Raw genomic sequence first — 22759 nt, 5'->3', positions numbered from 1 at the left:
TAAAATTTGGTTACAAAACTGATCATAAACGTTTAGGTACTTTGCTAATTTGAGAATTTGATTAAATATAACATAATAATAAAAGATCGTTAGCCGATCAAAGAGGAGAGCCAAATATAACTTAACAAATATAGATCTAACCACCAAGCGGAAAAAATGGGCAAGATCAAACCTGAAAACGAGGTTAAAACCCCAATTCCAAAGTAGCAGAATTAACGACCACATAATAATTAAAAAGGCAAAACCGCACTCTATCTGTCTAACCCTTTTTGTATCCTCAACAAAATCAATCTCTCATTTGTTCTTCTGCACAATATCTATCACTTTATATTTCTCCCTCTCCTTTCATAAGGAAAGGTCGTAGAAGAAACCAAAAACTAAAGCAAATAGCTTTCATAGAACTCATCTATACCAAAAAAACCCAAAAATATACATATAAAATGGGTGGTGTTAAGTTGTTACTCATATTTGGTCTCTTGATCTTAGCTATGGTAGCTACATCCGTCAATGCGACCTACCCATTGACTAAATCTTGCATCAACGGGCAAGGTTGTATCGGAGATGATGATGAACTAGAATCTCTAATGGATTCAGAGACAAACCGACGTCAACTCGCTAGAGGACGTCGTTACATTGGCTATGATGCTCTTAAAAAGAATAATGTTCCTTGTAATAGACGTGGTAGATCTTACTACGATTGCAAGAAGAGGAGAAGGAATAATCCTTATAGGCGTGGATGCAGTGCGATCACGCATTGCTATAGGTACGCTAAGTGATAACAAAATGATAGGGAAGAGGATTGGATTCAACACCGTTCGATCTTCATTCTTCATTCTTGATCGTTAATGATTTTCTTTCGTAATGTACTCTATGATTCTAAGATTGCAATTATTTTTGTTGTATTTTCTTTCTTTATCTAATCATATCATTCTGATGCATATACAAGCTTTTGATTCTTCGATATATATCGGCTATTTTCCTTTGTTGTTGTCCGTTTATTTCGTTTCGTTCAAATATTAAGTTTCGTTTGTCTATATATTATGTATACATCATGATATTTTAGTACATTAAAATTAAGCTTTTTTTTTATAAACGAGGGCCCCAAACTGGAACTCTTTTTGATGTTGATAATTTATAAATCCAACTTGATCGAATTAGTAGATGGAGTATCAAGAACATGTGGTAGACAAATGTTCGAGGAAAAAAAAAGAACATGTGGTAGTTGGATTGATGAAAAATAACTATGCCCAAAACTTATGTTATCAGTGTGTACTTATTGAATTAACAAAAAAAAACAGAAATTAGTCAGAAATTTATCAGAAATTAGTTTTAAATAAGTTTTCTTTACAAAAAATTTTGAATTGATTTTTCAATATAAAAGACTTTATGATTATAATATCAATGAGTTGCTGTGGTTTAATGGTCATGGATCGAAATCAACACAATAATAACACAAGAGGTTTATCTAGCCTTGACACATCAGCTTTTTAAGGCTCTATAAAACTGCCACATCAATTAATGAAAAAACCTAAAAAACCAATGAAAACATTTTATTTGTCCACATCATTGTATACATAAGCTTCTCTTCTTTTCTTAATATGTTTTAATATGTCATCCAAGCAATGTTCTGCACAAACGCCCGCGATCAAACAAGCTCATCGTCCCCCCATGTCATATATTGTTTACAGTCAGATTTCTAGAAGAGAGTGGCATATTCAGATGCCCGTTCACCATTATGCACATGAGAAGCCTGCTGAAAGATACCCGATCCGTGTTTGAAGATCAATCTCGAGGTTTTTTGGATGGAAAAGGATCAGTATCTGTGGCCTTTGCTTCGTTGATGAAGATGAAGTTGCGTTAAGTGAAACCATCGTCCATGCTACCATCACCAGATGCTCCAACGACAACTTGTTCTGGCTATCATAACATTCGGTGACTATGTGATTGATATCGGAGCCGAACCTTTTCAGAGCTGCAACACTTCTTTATTAAGTATCCCCACCTTATCTAAGTCCAAAGATTCAGGCAACAACCTTTGCACTGGTATGAATTTCACTTATGCAACTTCATGTTATGACGACAATGCAGCTCTCTTATCATTGTGAGTGACTGTTCTTTTTCTTTTTTACATTCTTTTTTTTTTGAATGAATGTTAAATTTATTCAACTCAAAAACCTTTTTACAATGAATGCATTATGTTTTCTATTTGTAATCTAGATTAACAAAAGCTTCTGAAAGAATATGTTATCGAGCTTTCAACCATCTACTCGTATTGTCTTCATGTCCTTCTCTTCCCAGCAACCTGATCATGGAGATCTTGTTCTTGATGTGTTTTTCAATGTGGCACTGCATTTGTGTCACAGTTTGTGACAGGTCACCATGATTTGTTACATTATTTTTTTGATCTCTTTTTTTTTTTTGTATATACTATTTTTTTCTTTGCAGCACGCAATTCCATTGTATCATCAAGTTGAGTGTTTCAAGGAATATAAGAGCAAACTCATAAAAGTTGCAGGAAGCAAACAATTTTTGATTCACTTTATTTCGTTTTTGTTGTTCTTACTTTCTATGTGGTTTTCAGCATAAAGTTAAGATCAAGGTGGACAAGTATATATCTGTATTTCATAAAAAATTTAAAACCTTGTTAAGGGATCGTTAAACCCTTCAGAAATGGTAAAACTTACTCTCATGGAAACCATTTTCTCCTGATTATTGATGTGGTGATGATGTGAAAGCATGTTAAGAAAAACGGTTGCAAGTGCTTGTTTAACATGTAATGCAATCTTTATATGTAAAATAGACTTTTTCCATTTTTCTTACAAGTGTCATGGGAGAATTCTGACACCTGTTCCTCAAGAAAATTCACTTAAAAAAATTAAAAACTATACAATACATGTTGCTTACTGTGTACAATACTATACAATTTAACAAACCAAACCACATACAATATATTGGTTTGAATTTATACTAAAGATATCCAATATACAATCTATTCACAAGCGAATATACAAGATTCGACAGCTTACCGTGATGAATAAAAATTCCAGTATACAATATTTTCTATATAAAGATATACAATATACAAGATATTCACAAACATATCTATTGTGATATTATAACCCATAATTGACTAGATTTTAACGAAAGATAATAAAAAAATACACCATATTAATATATCATATTATTTTATTAACTAAACATTCTTTTGTTTGCATTATATTTAACATTCGACTAAATTTTATAAAGCATATAATATTATATTATAAGTGACCATAGCAAAATATGACATATAAAAAGGACAACAATTCTAAAATAAAAATAAAAAACAAAAACATATGTTTGCCCCAGATTTTCGTTGTCCAAATAATAAATTTAAAATAATACTAGAGTGAATTTACTTAGTAAACTTATTGACATAAAATAGAAAACATAGCTATTGTGATATTGTAACCAATAATTGCTAGGTTTTGGACAAAAAAAATACTAAAAAGACCATATTGATATATCATATTATATTATTAACGATCCATTCTTCGATTTGCATATGATTTAACATTTAACATATTTACATATGATTTAACATTTAACATATTTTAAAAATAATATTATTTAGATATGATTTTTTGACTTTTTAAAACCAATTTAGTGAATTCCTAATTGTAACAGTTACTAGTGTACTATACCACCTTTAATACAAATGGCTTTAACATTACACACATAAAAATAAAATACAAACATTTTTTCATGAAAAAATAATTATCAACAATCCCGCTCGTAGCGCAGACACCCCCCCCCCCCCCCCCCTAGTATCTCTGAAATCTGATTTAAGTCCTAGCAGAACAGAAGTCCCCGTTAAAACAGTGTATTTTTTTCTGAAGAAAATTTGATTCAGTTTTGTCTTGCAAATTACAAGAAAGTGTGCGAGAATAGATGGACAATTTTCACAAAGGGTCGTGCACTATAACATGTGTCCCGCTCAATTGATGAAAAGTTGTTTTCTTTCTATGCTTAGACAGCAAAATAGTTTAATTTTGTGTAGAAGGTTAAATGTCCACAACAGTCCAAACACACTGATCTACATAACAATATAATTTTCTTTCAATTTCTTAAAAATAAACATTACTCAGGAAACATTAGCACAAAACTATCAGTTATGAAATAGCACAGACTTGCATCGGAATCAAATAACATATTGGATAGATAAAATGGTATCTCACTAACAACAAAAAAACACACAATTAAAGGGGAAAAACTCATTTAGCACCAAACATTGCAGAGAAATAGTATCAGCATTGAACAACTAGAAACCAAATAAACTTTCCTCATCAAATACAGCTTGAAGATTAAAAAAAAGGGTGTTAATTTGGAAGGATACTCCACAAAATGAACTTACGGAAAATAGCAACGAATACATAGAAGAAATATGACTTGTATTCAAGGCTACATCAGTATTATATAAACAAAATAATTAATAGAAATTTAAACTTTTTTTGATATCTAACTAATAAGAATTTTACTTCTATTTAAATTAATTAAATAAAATAAAAAGTTATGTGAAGAACTGATTTTTACAATGTATTTCTACCAGCACACAAATATAGTATTAACATAGAAATAAATTTGAGCAAACTTCATAGTAAACAAAAACAAAACTATACTTACAAACAAAACTTCTAAATTTTTTAGAAATACTATGAAATTAGAAGGAGACAAAAGTTGCTCATCAGAATCTTTAAAATTCTCTCAAAGTTTAAAATCAAAACCAAAGTCTATTAATATTTACTAATCACATATTTTAAAACAAATATTTTAATATTATCAAGAAATTGTAAAAATTATTTATCTAAGTAAATATAAATTTTATATAAAATTATATAAATATCTTATGCGGCGTAGACTGGTATTTACCTAGTATTAGTCAGTATGTCTTGTGTTCGCCTACGGAGAAGTGTTTTCATTAATGATAATCGTAATTAAATCGTTATTTAGACAACTTTTAAGTTTCCTGCAATTTTTCCTTGGCTGTCATCCGAGTTTCTTCATCAACAACTATATTTTTGCCTTTTCTTATTGTTTTTTCATCAAATATTTAGATCAGATATATAATATTCGATTGCAATCATTCAAAAAAAAAAATGAATTATTTTAATGAAATTAATTTGTTAGTCGAGTATAGTGAAATCACCACGGTTGTTCACCGCCGAGCATTTCATTGCTGTGTAATCGCTTGCACATCGTGTTTTCAGACCTGGATAATAATACAGGGGTTTATGCCTAAATTTCCTAATCGAGAGTAAGATTTTTGGATCAATCCACATGAAATTTTAAAATTGTTAAATCCAGATTTTTCATAAGCTTTCCAACCTAAAATCAACAGGAGTAGTCACATCTGTTTACATATTATTGATGTAAAACTTTCAATCATTTAACCGAAATCATGAAAGTAGTTATGAAAATCTAGAACTTTCACAGAATTAATTGCTTCTATAATTTCATATCAGAACAGGAATTTTTGTCACAGTAACGTGACAATCAAATGAAAAAAATGTTGGGGTTTAATTGGGATCTCAAATGAAAGTTGATTTGGGATAGAAGAAAACCCAAGTTAAAGCCCAAACAAATCTGCACCTTCAAATATTAATGAGGTTTAATGTAATATCTTAAATCATATTCATATCAAACCCAATCAAAACTTCAAAACTTTATTTTGGATAGCATTAGTACTTATTATTCACTTACATGGTATTTCAAAGAACGTAGGGTTAAAATATTATTGAAAATGAGGGAGGATAAAGCACTCCAACTATTTTTATCAGCCATTAACTTTGAATTGAAAAACGCAAGGCTTACAAAAATGAAAGCATCTTTAAAAGATCCAGAACTAACCGCACTTACCGCGTTTATAACTTTTTACCCATACGAATTGGTTTTTGAATTGCATAAATTTAATTAGTTGCATATAAACAAACTTATAGAGAGCCCTTGACAATGTCTGATATTAGGCCCATCCTGTGTTCTGGCTAATTTTCTTGCTGTATTTTCTGTTTGTTTGTCTGAGGAAATGTGTAGGTTCATTCATGGTTACAAGACGTCAAAACCCACCTGCACTACTACTTCATTCAGCACTGTATGGTCTTTTTCCAAAGTCATTAAATCAATTAAAAAAAAAAGAGAACCTAACTTTGAAACATTATTGCTATTCGCACCACATCTCCATTACTTTTTGACTTTTATTGCTTTGCTTTATTTCAAACCCACAAAATGATTAACTTTTTGATAACTAGTAAATTAGATTTTACACAGTGTACAAGGTGTTTCCTCTCCTTCTGTTGTTGTTTAGAATCTACCAATTCGAATTATTATTTCTACATATAAAAAAAGAAACACTTGGCATCTAAATCTTGATATATCATCGCACAAAAAAGGATTAGATTCTAGTGAGAGTTAACAAAAAAAGATTCTACTGAGTAAGATTAACAATAGAATATCGAACAAAATTGTTTTTTATTAAAATATAGTGCGACGTGAAAAAAAAAAGAGAAATACTTTTATTTCTTATAAAGGAAAGAAAATTTGTAAATGGGTCAACCGCAATCGCTCTCAGTGGCACCACTAATAGTGGAAGTAGGGCCCTCATCATCAACTCTCTTCACATGAGAATTTTCAAAGGAAAGAGATAGATACGGTCCACCACATGCTAAGAGATCGAGTCAAGTTTAATTTAATTTGGTCTAAAGACCATTTAATGAAACTATTAACTAATTAATTGCTACGGTAGACCACGTCCCTTTTGTGCTACCAATTAAAACACCTAAATTTGAAAGTTTCTAACAAGCCTTATTCTTTTTCTTCTTTTCTAAACCAAAACCTTTGACCAAGAAATATTCAAGGCAGAATTAAAATATCAGTTAAAATAATTAGATGGGGCATTTTGCAAATATGCCCATTACCTCTCGATCCATATGCCTTAGTCCACTTTCAATTATATTTGAAAATGACTTTTAACTATGACTTTTTGACCCAAGATATTATCTCCAAACAATGACCAAAAGTAATTTGTACTTTAGTGTTTCAAACTGTAAACAGACTATATACAGAAGCCAGTAATTATCGTATAAGACGGTTGGAAACATCTATAATTGTTATCATTAGGCTGACAATATAGGTAAAATGGGGTCTTACATATCACAAAACCCAATCACATTATGAAAATGAAATAAAAGAAAACAAAGGAGAAGAAAAAAGATAGTCAAAAGATTCCTTACTCCCTAATTTAATATCCTCTTTTTTAGACAGCTAAGCCCCACTCTTTCTATCCAATTTACTCTTTTATTCGTTTTTCATTTTTTTTTCTGAACACTTTGCTTTTTCAATTTGTTTTCACTTTTTCTAAGGCGTAAAGAAGGGAGAAAAAAATTTAAAAATTAAACTTTTATTTTATTTTTTTAAACTCCTTTTCCATTGTTACTATGGTTATTTCATCATCAAATCCTTTAGCAAAAGAAAGCTGGACCAATCTGGTTTCTCTATCAGACCAATCTCTTCTTCACTTGTGTACTAAAAACAAATTTTGGGAGAATGCAACAAGTTGTGTATCCTATTTTTTTATATCAAACTACTACTTCATTCCATAAATTAAAACTTACACCCCATTAACTCAGTAGAACTTCAGGATTGACAGTGAACAAAAAATCACTAGAATCTTTAGAACAGAAACAAATTCCACAACTAATCTAGTTTTCATATTCTACTCATTCAAATCTCTTAATCGTTATTTTTCAGTAACTGTAAATTTGTAATTATGGAGACTAAACTAAACAAAAATGATCTGAAACTAGTCAAATATGAGCAATGAAACCAATAAACACCTTTATAGAGATTAATACAATTTCAAATCGCAGTTGGCTTCGGCAAACATCTCATCTGAGCATTACAATCATCTCTCATATATAACACAAGTCTCATCAGGATTCATTTCAATTCCCATTATAATATATAATTTAAAAATCACAAAGGAAATGATATTCTTTTTAGAAAAAAAATTAGAGTTGGTTTCATTGATTCAAGAACTAGAATCTGTGGAAGAACCTGAGACCCGAGGAGAAGTCACCGGAAACAGAGGAAGAAGACGAGGCTCTGAGTCCATCGGAGTTGTCGCCGGAGACGGATGCAAATAAAAGCCTCTCTCTTTCATAGCCTTCTCCTCGGCCTCGTCGGGGCTCTGACTCGATGACCCGGATCGATTAAACGGGTCGGGTATAAGAGGAGTGACGGGGCTCAAAACGAGAGACGGGAAATCGAGGATGCTTGGAGAGAGGATCTCGGGTTTCCGGGGCGAGAAGGCTGAGTTAACCGGGTTGAAAACCGGGTTTAGCGGGTTGATTTTGAGATTCTTCATCGAGTTACGGCGCTCGTAGAGACGGAACCCTGAGGAGGAGGAGGAAGACTGTTTCTTGTTTACGGCTTTGATTGGAGGGATTGAGAATTGGGAAGGAGAGGATCTCGGGTCGGGTTGATGGGTCGGGTTGGGCTTGAGAGAGGAGGTGTTGTGTTGTTTGGGTCTGTCGGAGGATCCGGTTAGCATCTGGACGACTTGTTTGAAGGAAGAAGTGTCGGCTTGGACGAAAGTGGTTGGGTATGGGTTTCCGGATTCGGATCTAGTGGTTACCTGTCGGGTCGGAGTTGTGGGTGGTTTGTTGTTGCTCTCAGTGCTGCTGCTCATACTGCAGCTGTTGTTGTTGTTGTGGCATCGAGGAGATGGAATCAGATTCATTGAAGCATCTTTGTATCTCTCCATTGAAGAGATGATAGAGAGGAAGATTAGAGAAGAGAGAGAGAGGATTGTGTTTTGGTTCGGTAAGAGAAAATGTTTCCGTGGGCTCTATTGACTCTTTATTAGTCTTTTTTATGTTCTACTCTCTTCAAATTGTCACGCGCTCAACTGGAGGGTAAATCACACTCGCCGTCGTCAGATGGAAAAAGAAGTCAAAGTATTGACGAAAAACTTTTCTCGTGGTAGCTATTTTCTTGTTTTGTTGGTAGAGAGCCAATTACTTTCTACACTCGTTGTGTGGCTCATCATCATTGCCTATGGTTTCAGTCTCGCCCAATAAATGTTACAGGTAGTGACTAAACTCTCTAACAACGAAGGTATGTAATTTCCTAAAGAACATTTAATTTCCTGAGTGGAAAATGTTGAACTCAAATAACCAATGATATTTTAGAAGATTAAGACATTAATGGGACCTTTTGGTCAATATAGTAAATACTCGAAGTGATCTTTATTATCTTAAGTTTAAATTAGGTTTTGCTTTGGTCATCTCAATTTAATTGATAACAGGAGAAAAACAAAGATACAAAAGCCACGTACATGAACACAGTGAAATCTCTGGAAACATAGCCCAAAAAAGGAAAACGTACTCCCAAACAAAAGAGACTAGGACTAAACCAAAAACTAAAACGATAGCTAAAGATCTTCAAATAAAAGCCATAAACACTACTTGATGAAGATAATAGAAAGAAATCACAAATCTTTGATCAGCTGGCAATCATGCATTGAGAGCACAAAAGAGAGGGAACGATGCCAAGAACTGAGGACTAGAAACAAGAGAGGATGAAAATAAATTGGGAGGATCACTTATTAAAAGACTGAGAGCATGGCTCCTTCCAAACTGGAGATGGAGAAATGTCAGGAAACCAATTTCTTCTACATGATGTTAGACTTTTTCTGCTCACAACACACTACCACGCCAATACTAAGACAACGCTATCACCGTTATTGAAGTAGAGACAAGTAAAGAACAGGCCTAGAATTAACCAAGTACTGGCATGGCACAACTACTCTGAATCATAGACCAAGCAACAGATGTGCAAGATAGATAAAACATAAACCCTGCAGCTGACTAGACAAGATCGACACCATCTGAAAGTAAATCGATTGATAAACCCAGCTCTGAAAAAAAAACAAAAAACTTTAAATCAGTATGATGCAGAGAAAAGATGAAGAAGGAAAAATTACAAAAACTAATTACAAGCATAGAACGAAAGGATCTGCTCCTATGTTGTCTAAGCCACCAGAGCTGACCAATGAGGGCGATGAAACTTTTAGATTTTAGAAGAGAGAAGAAGCATAAAAAGAGGGCCAACAAAAAATTAAATTATATATCTACATGAATTAGGAAGTATAGTTTCCAAAAAGTATATTTACTAGACATTTTTTTGTTTTACAAATATTAATTTTTAAAATTTTGGTCACTTTATATATCGATATAGATAAATTATATATTTTAAAAATATTAAATGGAATATTTGAATTTATTAAATATTATTGTTTAATAATTATTAAAACATATATAATACAATAGATTATAAATTTAATTGTATTTTTTTAATATGAGTAAAACATTTTGAAAATCAGTTTTTAAAAGCAGAAGGAGATAAAGATAATTTTGTTTTTTGATGTTTATATTTCGATCTTAGATCGATCTTGTCTTCGCGTTAGGCGATTGTCTCTTTGCTTAGGCAATTTTTGATGTGGTATTTCAATCAATTTCTGAGCAAATCTTCAGTTTCTTATTTATTTTCTTGGATTGATTGGATAAATAAAATTATGATCTTGATGATCGCATTTGGCCGAGCTTCTTCCCTCACAAAAATTGATTTATCCTGACTGTTTTCTTTGGAGTTCTTCTTCTCGTAGGTTATCCTCCAATGATATCAACCTTTGCTATTATATTATCTAAGCAAAGTGTTCTTACAAGATGAAGATTGAGTTTTCCAAGTTTTTCTTAACGATTTGTTTCAGTTTAAAAAGAGTAGAAGCTTGTTATATGCAAGTGTTTTCAACAAAGACTAATAACGAATCATTTCAATTTTTTTTGCGGTTACACATCTGGCGAAAAGAATGAAACTTTCGATGAAGACATAGACATTTTAGGGAAAAAAAAAGCACGTAAGTGGAATTAAATTAGGGATGGATCTCTAGCTCTATGATTGTCTCTTAACAAATCTCTAGAGTTTAAGTGGCCTTTGTTCCGGCGATGTCTAGTCGGTCTTTGTTCCGGCAAGGATCCAAGTCCTTGTTCCGGCAAGGATCCAAACCCTTCCCCATTTAAGGACACGTCGAAGACCACGTAGGGACACATGTTGTTCAATGCATATATCTATCTTTATGTTTGGGTTTTATGTGGGTTTAATTAATTTGTGTAATGGGTTTGACTTTCCACTTGTATTTCTAAGCCTTAAAGGCTATAATGAAATAAAATGAATGTTGACAAAACAAAATCTATATAAATTAATAAAAAATAAAAACGAATTTGATTTTTTAATAATATAAGTGATTAAAGCTAAGAATTATCCAAAATCTAAAAATATATTTAAAAATAAAAAGATAATTTATGTATATATTATAATAAGATAATTCTTATTATATTGTGTTGTTATCTTATATATTGTATTGTTATCTTGAAATAATATTTTTCTATTATAAAAATTGAAAATTAAGATATGAAATTATTTATAATTAAATATTAATAAAAAGCATTTGTATAAATAAAAATATTTGTCATATATAAATAATTTGATGTTTTATTTAATTTTAAAAAAATATAAATAAAAAATTATCATATAAAAAGATAATTTCTGTATATATTATAATAAGATCATTCTTATTATATTGTGTTGTTATCTTATATATTGTATTGTTATCTTGAAATAATATTTTTCTATTATAAAAATTGAAAATTAAGATATGAAATTATTTATAATTAAATATTAATAAAAAAAACATTTGTATAAATAAAAAAATTTGTTATATATAAATAATTTGATGTTTTATTTAATTTTTTAAAAAATATCAATAAAAATTTATCATTTTGGGTTTTGAATTAATAAAACATAAACTAATAAATGTTCACAAAAAATTAGGCCCGCATGTGCGGGCAAAACACCTAGTAATGAAATAAAATGAATGTTGACAAAACAAAATCTAATCAACAAAAAGAAAAGAACTAATTTAATCATTGGGTTTAAGAAAACACAAACAAAGAAGAAAGGCTAGTCTAAGTTTTAGAAACCCTAGCCATCGCGAGCAAGTATCTGACGTACTGCAGAGACCGGCTTCGATGGCTCCATCAGCATCAGAGTCGGTCTCTCCTCCTTTCCTTCTTGTCTGTTCTGTCTTTGTGTATGCGATTTTTGCTTGGGTTTATACTCTTGATGGTTTGAACAGTATATTTGAAGTATCTCAGATACCGGCAAGGTGCATGGTTTTAGATCTGACTGTTTCTTCCCTCTGTTGAACCCGGAGATCCGGATCTATTTGATTGACGGTGGGATTTGTTCCCTTCTCTTGGTGTCGTTAACGTGGGTGAAGGTATTTTGTGACAAGGGTGTAGTAGCTTGAAGTCGTGGGACTGCTGCTTATGTTCGGTTCTTGCTGTCATGGTCTCTTCATCTCAACCTAAGCTCGTTATTTGGATTCGTCTTTGTGATTTGTGTTTGATGTGGAGGTATCTACTAGATCTTTTCTTGGTCCTCTGTGGATATGGGATATGGTTTTTAGACGAAGTAGTTGACTTGTTTTTCAGTTCTTCTCTTGCGAGGAGGTGGACCGTCTTTGTTCTGTAGGTCATTTGGTCGTCTTGCGAGTGTCCGCGTGTAAGAGCTGGTGTGGTCTTTATAACATATTTTCAAGTGGCGTTTCAAGTTTTTTGGTCCTTGTACTTTAGTTTTAGTGAGGGATTTTGGTCATGCAAGTTTCAGATGGATAGTAGCTGCTGGAGTTGATGTAGATTTGACCTCACGATTGTTTATGATGTTGATGTTCTAGTTTGGCTTGGTGATGTTCCCTTCAGGGTTTAGATCGCTCAAGAGTTTTGCTCCTTAGTCCAGCTTTAGTGTTACCGTGTTCTATGGAGAGATGATTAGTAATTATTTGATCATCAGTCTCAGCTATAGTTTCATTGTCTCTATATATTACTTATCTACTGTTTTAAAATTTATCGGTTGTTTAGGTTAGTATCATGTCTTTTTTTTTTTAGGCTATTGTTTCTAGAAATTTATTTATGTTCCGCCGGCTTATGTATTTCACTTTGTATCCGAATGAAATGAATTTTTGAGTTAAAAATAAAATCTAATCATTGGGTTTATTGGGTTGACGAAGTAAAATACAAGTTAGGGCTGTGATTTTGTAGGTATACCGTATACGCTTTCATATACAGTCCAAAAGGCTTGGGCTCAAATTCATTGGGCTAATAATCTTAAAGCCGATATAAATTAATTTTATTATATACTTCTTACCAGTCAAGCTCAGTGTGAGTTAAGAAATATATCCGACAAAGTTGGGCCGTGTATCCCACGTACCGAAAGACAAAAACAATCACCTAATTTTTATTTTCTTTTAGAAATTTGATACTAACATAGATGAATTAGGACATAAGCAGCTGTCATACAAATCTCAATTCTCAATCATGATACTGGTGCAGGGAGTCTGTTCACCACCACCATAAAATTCCTTCTAAGAAACAACAAAATAATTCCGTTGAACCGGAATCTAAAGCCCTAAACCAACGTCTAATAACCCGGTTAGCTTCTTTAAGAGAACCACATGTTGAGCAGGCTTCATGCTATGAGCTAAAGTAGAAACCCTTTCAAAACCTTATAAGCTTCCCAAGCTTACTCTCTTCCTGAAAACATTTATTTTACTTGAGCTCCTTGAACATTTTGATCGGTTTCCAACAAACTGAACTACTGTGGTTCAATATAGTTTATGTCTGAAAATTTTCAGTTTGATTAGAGTATAAAAATCTAAATACTGGATGTTTACTTCGTTTGTTGGCAATTTTTTCAAATGACGAGCAATAAAATAGACATTTGAGACCTTGTTATAAAAGGGTAAAGGCCCTAAAGATCATCTAAGATAGAGGCCTATGAAAAAACTCTCAAACAAAAACATGGTAATATGGTAGTATAATCTTTCGTCCATCAATTTAAAAAGGCACAAGAAAACATACTGAAAATTATTGGTCACTGTGAAAGTGCATCACTAGATCGTCGCGCCACTGGCCCATAGACCCTTTCTTCTTGTCAATCACTTTCAATTTCAACGAGCGATCGACTTAAATTTTTTTTTTTGTTTGTTATCTTGAAATTAACTTGTCTTTTTTGAACTTTGAGATGTGATGGGAAATTATGTCAGACACGTGGCCGACAATTTCACAGCTGATTTTTCTCCGAATCCAAGAACCCACTAGAAAGTAGAAAACCCTATTCGATGATTCTCCCTTCCTTTCGTCATTATTACCATTCTTTGTAATCATCTGTTTTTGTCTGCAGCGTAACTATAAAACATTTTAATTTGATCAAGTATTAGGAAAATAGAAATTCAAAAATACTAGTACAAGCTACTCGTTCTTTGCTCCTACCAAAAAAAAGCTACTCGTTCTTTGCAATGATATTTTTTTTTTGTTCAAATTGCAATGATATATTTCCCATGGTATATTTCCATAGTTAAAGCATCTTCTTATTGGCAAAATTTTATTTATTGTATATAATATTAATATAATTTAAATATGTTATGAGACTGAGAGGTTTCTTTTTCTCCTTTTCAAAATTTTCATTATTTTAATACTGACAATTTTGGTGAGATGGATGCCATCTATATTTGTAAATGTAATAAGTATCATGCGTCCATTTATACAGGCTTCGAAACACAAATGCCTTTCATTTCCTTTACGCATTCAATGTACCATTAAATGATATCATCCCATTACAGTGATCTTCTCTACAGTAGATAAAACCGATGATCTTCTTGAATATGGCTATTTTTATTCAAACGAAACTTTAAACGTCACTTAAGGACACATTCATTAAAAAGACCACATTCATAAAACACAAACATTTAACTTAAATCTAGCTAAGATAACACTTGCAACGCGGAAACACATAACTCGCTCTCTCCCAATTCACTCTTTTGAACTTAACGTATTCAAGAAAGTAACCAGAGCATCTCAATCATCTTCATTTGGGGCATACTGGGTCGAACGCAAAAGGACCGACGTTAAAGACACCGTAGGTGAGTTTGTTAATGACCACCGAAGATTTTCCCGGCGTTTTCACCGGCTTGAGTACGGCGCCGACATCTCCACCGAAGAGCTTGGAGACTTTATTGCATTTGTAGTCCTTTGATTTCACAAGATACGCACGACATCCTCTGAAACCGAAGTTGGTCACCGTCTTCGGAGCCAACAACAAGAAGTATCCGTTCTTGTCTGTCTCGGTCTCTGCGACTATGTTCTTCTTGCTCTTACAAACTAGTCTCACCTTTGCACCTAAAGAAATAATAATATCCGTTAGATTTTGTTTTGGACTAATGGAAACAGTTTAGTGCTTTTTTATTATTTTTCTTGGGTTCGTAAAATTTATGGGACAGACTGTAAAACAGTGACTGAAGAGTGCAAGAGTGTATATAGTATAGTCACTTTATTTATTTTTTACCTCTTTCTCGAAACATGTAGTCTCGTAGCTATGGTCCACTTAAACGTTTTGAGGTTTGAATTATTTTTCGAAGTTTGCGTAATGATAGGTATCAAGTATATACGTATTTCTGAGAGCTTGTAAATACGTATTGTTGTACAAATATACGTGTAAACTATTGAATAAATGCTTATGCAGAGCAGCAGCAAGTTAGGTCGGTTCAGAACTAGTATATCAATGAGGTATTTGCGTATGAAATATGAACAAAATACTAAAAAGATTCTAACCTTCAACTGGTTTGGCGCCAGTGAGCGAGTCGTAAGAAGCGTATTTGCAGCTTTTGCAGAAGACCGTACCCTGAACGGCGACTAGGCTCCTGTTAAACTTCGGCGGGTAAACCGGTGGCTTCACCGGTGGCTTGGCTGGAGGAGAGACAGGAGGCTTAACCGGGGGTTTAGTTGGGGGCTTAGTAGGGGCTTTGGTCGGAGGGTAAACAGGGGGCTTAACCGGAGGCTTGGCTGGTGGTGAAACTGGTGGCTTAACTGGAGGTTTAACTGGGGGCTTAACCGGGGCTTTGGTCGGAGGGTAAACCGGGGGCTTAACCGGAGGTTTGGCTGGTGGAGAAACTGGTGGTTTAACAGGGGGCTTAGTTGGGGGCTTGACTGGGGCTTTGGCTGGAGGGTAAACTGGAGGCTTAACCGGAGGTTTAGCTGGTGGAGAAACCGGTGGCTTAACAGGGGCTTTTGCCGGAGGGTGCGGGTGAGGATGGTGGGGATGGGGAGGGTGTGGGTGGTGGTGGCCGTGGTGGTAAGGAGCCGGAGCAGGAGCAGAAGAAGGTGTTTGAGTCACATGGTTCACTTCTTCAGTGAAGGCAGAGGAAGTGAAGCACCAAAGTGCAATGAGACTCACCAATACACTCTTACCCAAGAACCCCATGTTTTAGTTTTGTTTTTTGGTTAGTGATATGAGATGATAGCATCGTATGGGTGTATTTATAGGACAAGGCTAGGTGTCACGAAATAAGTCCTTTTTCGTAAATAATAAATGAAAGTCATTAAGTTTTTTTTCTGTTAGTGTTACGAATAGTAAGTAGAAAAGCTTCCCTCCCTTTTTTTTTAATTTTAATCAAAAAACTTCCCTCTCTTATAGTTTAGGATTGAGACAAGGTTACAAACCGCCTAAAAAATAATTGTTTTACAATCCATTTACCAAATGAACAAGCGGATTTTATCACTTGATAAACAACTTTTATAATCTTTAAATAGAACTTTATTGTATCTATCTATAATATTATTTGAAAATTGATTTTGCTTACTTTTGTCTAATCCATAATTTTAGGTTATTTTATTATTTATCCTATTTTTAGTAACTAGATTAAGACCCATCCCTTTCGCAGAATAAACATTATATAAAAATTATTTTAATGTATTATATATTATTTTATTTATAATGCATTAATAAAACTAAATTAAATAATTAAAAATTTAGTAACTATTATGTATATAATTAAAGTGGTGTGAACATATAAATAAATTTTATTAAACCAAATAAACATTTTTTCTGTTTTATATGGTATATAATTAATTTTAAATTATATTAACATATATAGAGTACATTTTTAATATTGATATCTATTAAATAATGTCGACAAAAAAAGATATCTATTTAATAATATATTATATTCATATTGTTTTTTTGATCATTTGTATCTTTTATACCAAAAACTTTGAATCACGAATAACAAAATTTTCATTGTGAAATGTTTAATAATTTAGTAATTTATAATTTTTTTCAAAAAGTACAATGCATGCAAATATTAAAATTTAAATATTAATTTGTTAATATTTGTTCAAAGCTTTATCAAAACAAAAATTGTTCAAAGCAAGTTTTAAAATTAAAATATTTTTGTATCTTTATATGGTAGTACATAGTTTAATTTAAACGATATTAATATATCAACTTAATATTTGTTAAATGAGACTTCTTACTTATATGATTTTGTAATCATTTGTATCTTGTCATAACATAAATTTTAAACCATGGATCACAAATTTTTTAATGTGAGACTTTTAATAGTTTTAATAATTTATAGTCGTCTTTAAAAATTAAAAATATAACATGTACGGAAAAATTTAAATTTAAACTACAAAGCTAACGTGGTTGTTTAATTTATTTTAATAAGTTAAAATAAAAAAACGATAAAGGATAAAATAATTTTTTAATCAAATCTTTATTCTTGAAATCATTAATTATCATATATATATTAACCACATTAAGGAATTCTGTAATTTTTATTTAAGGAAATCATGAAGAACATTAATAATTAATTTATGATTAGTTTAATAAAAATTTATTATATATTTAGATGGTCCAATCTATTTCTTTAAGAATTTCAAAAATTATTGTGGTGATGATACGTGGCTGCTTCAAATGTTGTAATGTTTTTTTAAAAATATATAGGAAATTTTTAGCTGAGTCATTAGTTAATTAGTATCTATTTTAATACTATATAACAATAATATTGTACCGACTCTATGAAGTATATATTTATTTGTCGTGCTATTTTGGATAATTGATAAATGAATAATTTTAATAATTATTTTTTTTTCCACAAGAAAAGTACTTCATTTCATTCGAAGAACACGTAATAATTATTATTTAAGGTTCTCAAACAATTATTATTTAAGATTTACCTTTATATATATATATATATATGTTGTGATATTTGGGATAACTAGTAAATGGATATTAACAAATTAGAAACTGAAACTAAGTCTATTTCTTGGTTAGAAGAGTTTTAATCGAGTCTATTTAAGTTGATGACAAAAAATAACAAATTATAATGATGCCAACTATTTTGTTTATGATCTTAATAGTTCATATTCAATTTCTCTGATTATTATCCGGTTTGGAAATGCAAAACAAGTAGGAAATTTCTTTAAACCAAATGATCCATCGTATTCACTGTTTCTGAAGTCTAAATTTGATACTGTTTATTGGCTAATATTGCTCTGAATGCTATTTAGCATCGTTTCAATCTACAATTATAAGAAATGTTTGATTTCAAATCTAAGTTACTTAAAGATAGTTTGGTTATTGCTAAATATAAGAACTTGATCTAAAAAATACACACCTTAATAAAAAGATGGAACAAAATACAAAGTTTAGATATTAAAATTATAGATATATTAAAAGATGTGGTTTAATTTATTTTGTTAAAAAAATAAAATAAATGTGAATCACACCAAATAAAAATTATTTTGTTTTAAACATTATATATTTAATCTATATTTTTTTTTTGACTATAATAACCGAAAAAATCTCTAAATGTACAAAAAACAATTTATACATCTTCTTATCTCAATTCTTACATATATAAATATTTTATTTGCATATCATTTTGTCCTTAAAACTCAAAATTTTGAATTTCAAGATTACATTTTTTATTAAAACTACTCAAATTTGATAATATTTGGTCCATAATGAATGTATATCCTTCATTCAGAAGTACTAAGAGCTTAAAGAAGCTAAATGCGCACTCTCAATGGATCTAGGTATGAAATTAAAAAAAAAAATCAGATCTGTTTTTTCGTCAATGCATATGTTAGCTTTGAAATATACTATTTTGTGAATTATTCATAAAAGACTTTTGTAGACGTCTTTAACTTTTCTTTGTAACAAAAAAAAAGTAGACTTCTTCAAAAGCCTCCACAAAAGCGAGAATAAGTTTACAATTGAACAGATTTTTTATAAAAATTTTAATTTTCATGGAGAACTTTAGAGAAATCTGTTGTGAGTAGACTTCTAAAGCCAGTTTACTAGTCCATTATACCTTTGCAGAATTCTTGAAGAAGTCTCTTAATCCTAAGCTGTAAATAAAACTTTTTAGCGAAATTTGACCAAGAATAAGAAATCTTTTAATTTCCGGTAAAAATTTTTTTTAAAAATAAGTGTGCGGTTAATTACTAGTTTAATAGACTTCTTCTGTGAAGTCTACTCGAGAAAAAATTGAAAATTTAATTAAAAAAAAAAGAATTACAAAAGGTTTAATATATATTTTGGAATCTAACACACAAAACCAGAATTATACTTTATATTAGTTGAAAATAAGAAATTTTAAAACTAAAATAATAACAAAATTTATACTAAAACTAGAAATTTTAAAACTAAAATAATAACAAAATAATACTTTATATTTTTATTTTGTTTTAAAAATAAATATATTAAATTTTAAAAATTTTGTATTTAAAAATGTATATCTTACATATATAGCAACATAATATATATCAGGTAATTTCATGTCACGTTTGCAAAATATTGTTCTCAGTTGGTTAAGATGGTTTCAGAACCATAAGAATGTCATGCGTTTACAACATACCTGAAAGGAATCCAACGACCGAAGGACAGCTTCACATCAGTTGAGATTCTCCACATCCCCGGACTCAAAAAACAAGGGCAAACACTCTTGCACGTGGTGTTCGTAGTCTACCACCCTATTTAGTCTTTAATGACATAAAATCTCTTGTTTGGTTAGCAGAGTCTTAATCGAGACTGTTTATGCTGATGAGAACAAAAATTATATCTCACTTTTCCACAGAGAAAGATAAATCACAAAAATAAAATTTAAAGCTAAAATAATAAGAAAAAAATCACATTAAATTAAATTTATAAATTTATTTAGATTTAACACACAAACATATTTAGTGAAAAATTAAAGTTTACCTATATCTGTATGGAATGATCCATGGCTCCCAACCATGGCTAATCCATGGCTAATCAAAAGGGTGGAATCAGGATCATCTATATCTGTATGGAATGATCCATGGCTCCCAACCACTCGCCCGAGACCAGCAAATAAAAATCACCACATTTTCGACCCAGACCTCACAGTGGATTCTCTTATTGACTCTACTTCGCGAACATGGAATTCGCATACACTCAGGGCATTGATGGATCCCCAGGATGTGAAAATTATAGAAAGTATACCGCTGAGTAAAACCCAGATGGTTGACAGGGATGGATGGCATTTCACAAACAATGGGAAGTATACGGTTAAATCAGGATATCAGATCGAACGGATTTATCCAGACAGGGAAAGACCACCTTTACTGTATGGACCCACAGTGGATATTCTGAAGGCTTTCTGCTGGAAAATACGGTGCCCTCCAAAGTTAAAACATTTTCTATGGCAATTGGTTACATGTTGTATAGCAGTCAAGAAGAATCTGAAAGCGAGAGGAATACATGGAGATATATGTTGTGCACGTTGTGGAGCGGATGAAGAATCGATCAACCATGTGTTTTTTGAATGTCCTCCTGCACTTCAAGTTTGGGCTCTCTCCAAGATACCAACAAATCCAACTATGTTCCCAACGAGCTCCCTCTTTACAAACATGGATCATCTCTTTTGGAGAGTCTCTCCACAAATGGAGGATCATCAATTTGCATGGATACTTTGGTATATTTGGAAAGGAAGAAATAATAAAGTTTTTAGTAATCTGGATATGGACCCTAGAAACACGCTTAACTTAGCAGAAACAGAGTCAAGACTTTGGGCTGATGCACATGCAATGAACGAAACCAGGACAGTACCCCAAGTTGAGATTATGACTCTTCCTGCAATTCCGGGGAGATGGTGTTTTACAGATGGTTCTTGGAAGGAGAATGAGGTCTTCTCTGGGCAAGGTTGGCTGAGTACTTTAGAAGGTTTTGATGGGCTGTTGGGAGCAAGGAATGTTCGGGCTTGTTTATCTCCTCTACATGCGGAGATAGAAGCACTATTATGGGCAATGGAATGCATGAGAAACTTACGCCAATTTCAGGTTACGTTTGCAACGGATTGTTCTCTGTTGGTGAAGATGGTTTCGGAACCAGAGGAATGGCCAGCATTTGCAAGTTATTTGGAAGATATTAAATCCCTGAAAGAAGGTTTCACACGTTCGGAGATCATCTATGTACCAAGAACGCAAAATTCAAGAGCGGATAGCCTAGCACGCAGTGTTAGGAAACAACCGTCGTTTGTCGTTCACATGGATCAACATCTACCGGAGTGGTTCACAGAGTCAGTATGAGTCTGTTGTTGATGACAAAAAAAAAAAAAAAAAAAAGAGAGTTTGCATAGAAAACTTCTCGATAATTCTGTTAGTGCATTAAAGTCTAGCAGATTTCTAATGAAATCTTCTGATGAAGTCTGAAGTTTGATTATTTTCCGTAGATCTAAAACCATGCATTTCTAAAAACGTTAAAAATATATTCAAAACATAGTAAAACTTCAAAAATATAAATTTTAGTGCTTTAATAGTAAATAAACAATCACATTTGGGTGAATTTATAGTTTTATTAGGATCTAACACACTAAAACATAAAAAATATATACCTAAAATTTATAGATCTACATTTTTAAAAGGGGAATATGAAAGCCATGAAAAAAATAACCCTCAAAGAAAAGATAAAGTGGTGAGAAAGATATGGACAAAAAGATGAGAAATTGATATAAAGTTTACTGTTTTCAAGTTCAAATAGATTAGAGAGATGTAATATAGTTTTAGAGAAAGTAACATTACATTTTTGTTGCAAGCATTTATGATAAATATAAAAAATGTTTAATTTTTTTATTTAAAGAGACAAAGCTTAAATTGTGTGAGAAAAATTCGGTGCAGAAAAACCCTCAAAAACTATGATAGTACATTACAGTTTAGTAGACTTCTCAAGAAGTCTAATAGTGCATTACGGTTTAGCATCTTTCAGAAGAAGTCTCCTAATCTCATATTTACATGATGTTTCTAAAGAAATCTGTTAGTGCATAACTTACTGACTTCTTAAGAAGTTTTCTATCCCTAAACCCTTAAATCAAATAGTTTATTTAAATAGCAATAAAAACTTCATTTAACATAACATAAACATATAAAATGTTTAATATATACAAAATAAAATTATATATGGTGTTTCAGAAGACTTCATTAATTTCTAAAGAAATCTGTTAGTGCATAACTTACTGACTTCTTAAGAAGTTTTCTATCCCTAAACCCTTAAATCAAATAGTTTATTTAAATAGCAATAAAAACTTCATTTAACATAACATAACATAAACATATAAAATGTTTAATATATACAAAATAAAATTGTAAATGTTAAATTTCAATTTCAAAAAAATATATTAAGATTCCAAAATCTAATTCTAAAAATATAACAATACTTAAACATATGTTACCAAACTTTAACCAATGGACATTCATGATTTAAAATATATATTCACTCCTCTATTTGAAAAAAAACAATTAAAATT

The 22759-nt window shown here is 31.6% G+C and overlaps 3 protein-coding genes across 3 annotated transcripts; 1 reads left to right on the top strand and 2 right to left on the bottom strand.

Moving 5' to 3' along the window:
• Positions 1–218: 218 nt before the first annotated feature.
• Positions 219–957, top strand: LOC106356332 (protein RALF-like 4). Its single transcript, XM_013796099.3, has one exon. It carries the CDS (start codon positions 441–443, stop codon positions 774–776), a length of 336 nt encoding a protein of 111 aa, XP_013651553.1. The 5' UTR covers positions 219–440; the 3' UTR covers positions 777–957.
• A 6895-nt stretch (positions 958–7852) lies between these two features.
• Positions 7853–8918, bottom strand: LOC106358055 (VQ motif-containing protein 4). Its single transcript, XM_013797793.3, has one exon. The coding sequence runs from the start codon at positions 8795–8797 to the stop codon at positions 8063–8065; it is 735 nt and encodes a 244-aa protein (XP_013653247.1). The 5' UTR covers positions 8798–8918; the 3' UTR covers positions 7853–8062.
• A 5888-nt stretch (positions 8919–14806) lies between these two features.
• Positions 14807–16486, bottom strand: LOC106358056 (non-classical arabinogalactan protein 31). Its single transcript, XM_013797794.3, has 2 exons — positions 15762–16486; positions 14807–15329 (listed from the first exon to the last, which is right to left on the bottom strand). The coding sequence occupies exons 1-2, from the start codon at positions 16408–16410 to the stop codon at positions 15019–15021; spliced, it is 960 nt and encodes a 319-aa protein (XP_013653248.2). The 5' UTR covers positions 16411–16486; the 3' UTR covers positions 14807–15018.
• Between the last annotated feature and the right edge of the window lie 6273 nt (positions 16487–22759).

The sequence above is a fragment of the Brassica napus genome, chromosome A7, assembly GCF_020379485.1.
Source record: "Brassica napus cultivar Da-Ae chromosome A7, Da-Ae, whole genome shotgun sequence".
NCBI classification, from domain to species: domain Eukaryota; kingdom Viridiplantae; phylum Streptophyta; class Magnoliopsida; order Brassicales; family Brassicaceae; genus Brassica; species Brassica napus.
The sequence above is the reverse complement of the archived record's forward strand: the minus strand, read 5'-3'. Positions and strand labels throughout refer to the sequence as shown.

Excerpts from the sequence above, each read along its gene's own strand:
- LOC106356332 (XM_013796099.3), top strand. The coding sequence starts at position 441 with ATGGGTGGTGTTAAGTTGTTACTCATATTTGGTCTCTTGATCTTAGCT.
- LOC106358055 (XM_013797793.3), bottom strand. The coding sequence starts at position 8,797 with ATGGAGAGATACAAAGATGCTTCAATGAATCTGATTCCATCTCCTCGA.
- LOC106358056 (XM_013797794.3), bottom strand. The coding sequence starts at position 16,410 with ATGGGGTTCTTGGGTAAGAGTGTATTGGTGAGTCTCATTGCACTTTGG. Across the intron at positions 15,330-15,761 it reads TGGCGCCAAACCAGTTGAAG|GTGCAAAGGTGAGACTAGTT; the intron begins GTTAGAATCTTT and ends TTATTTCTTTAG.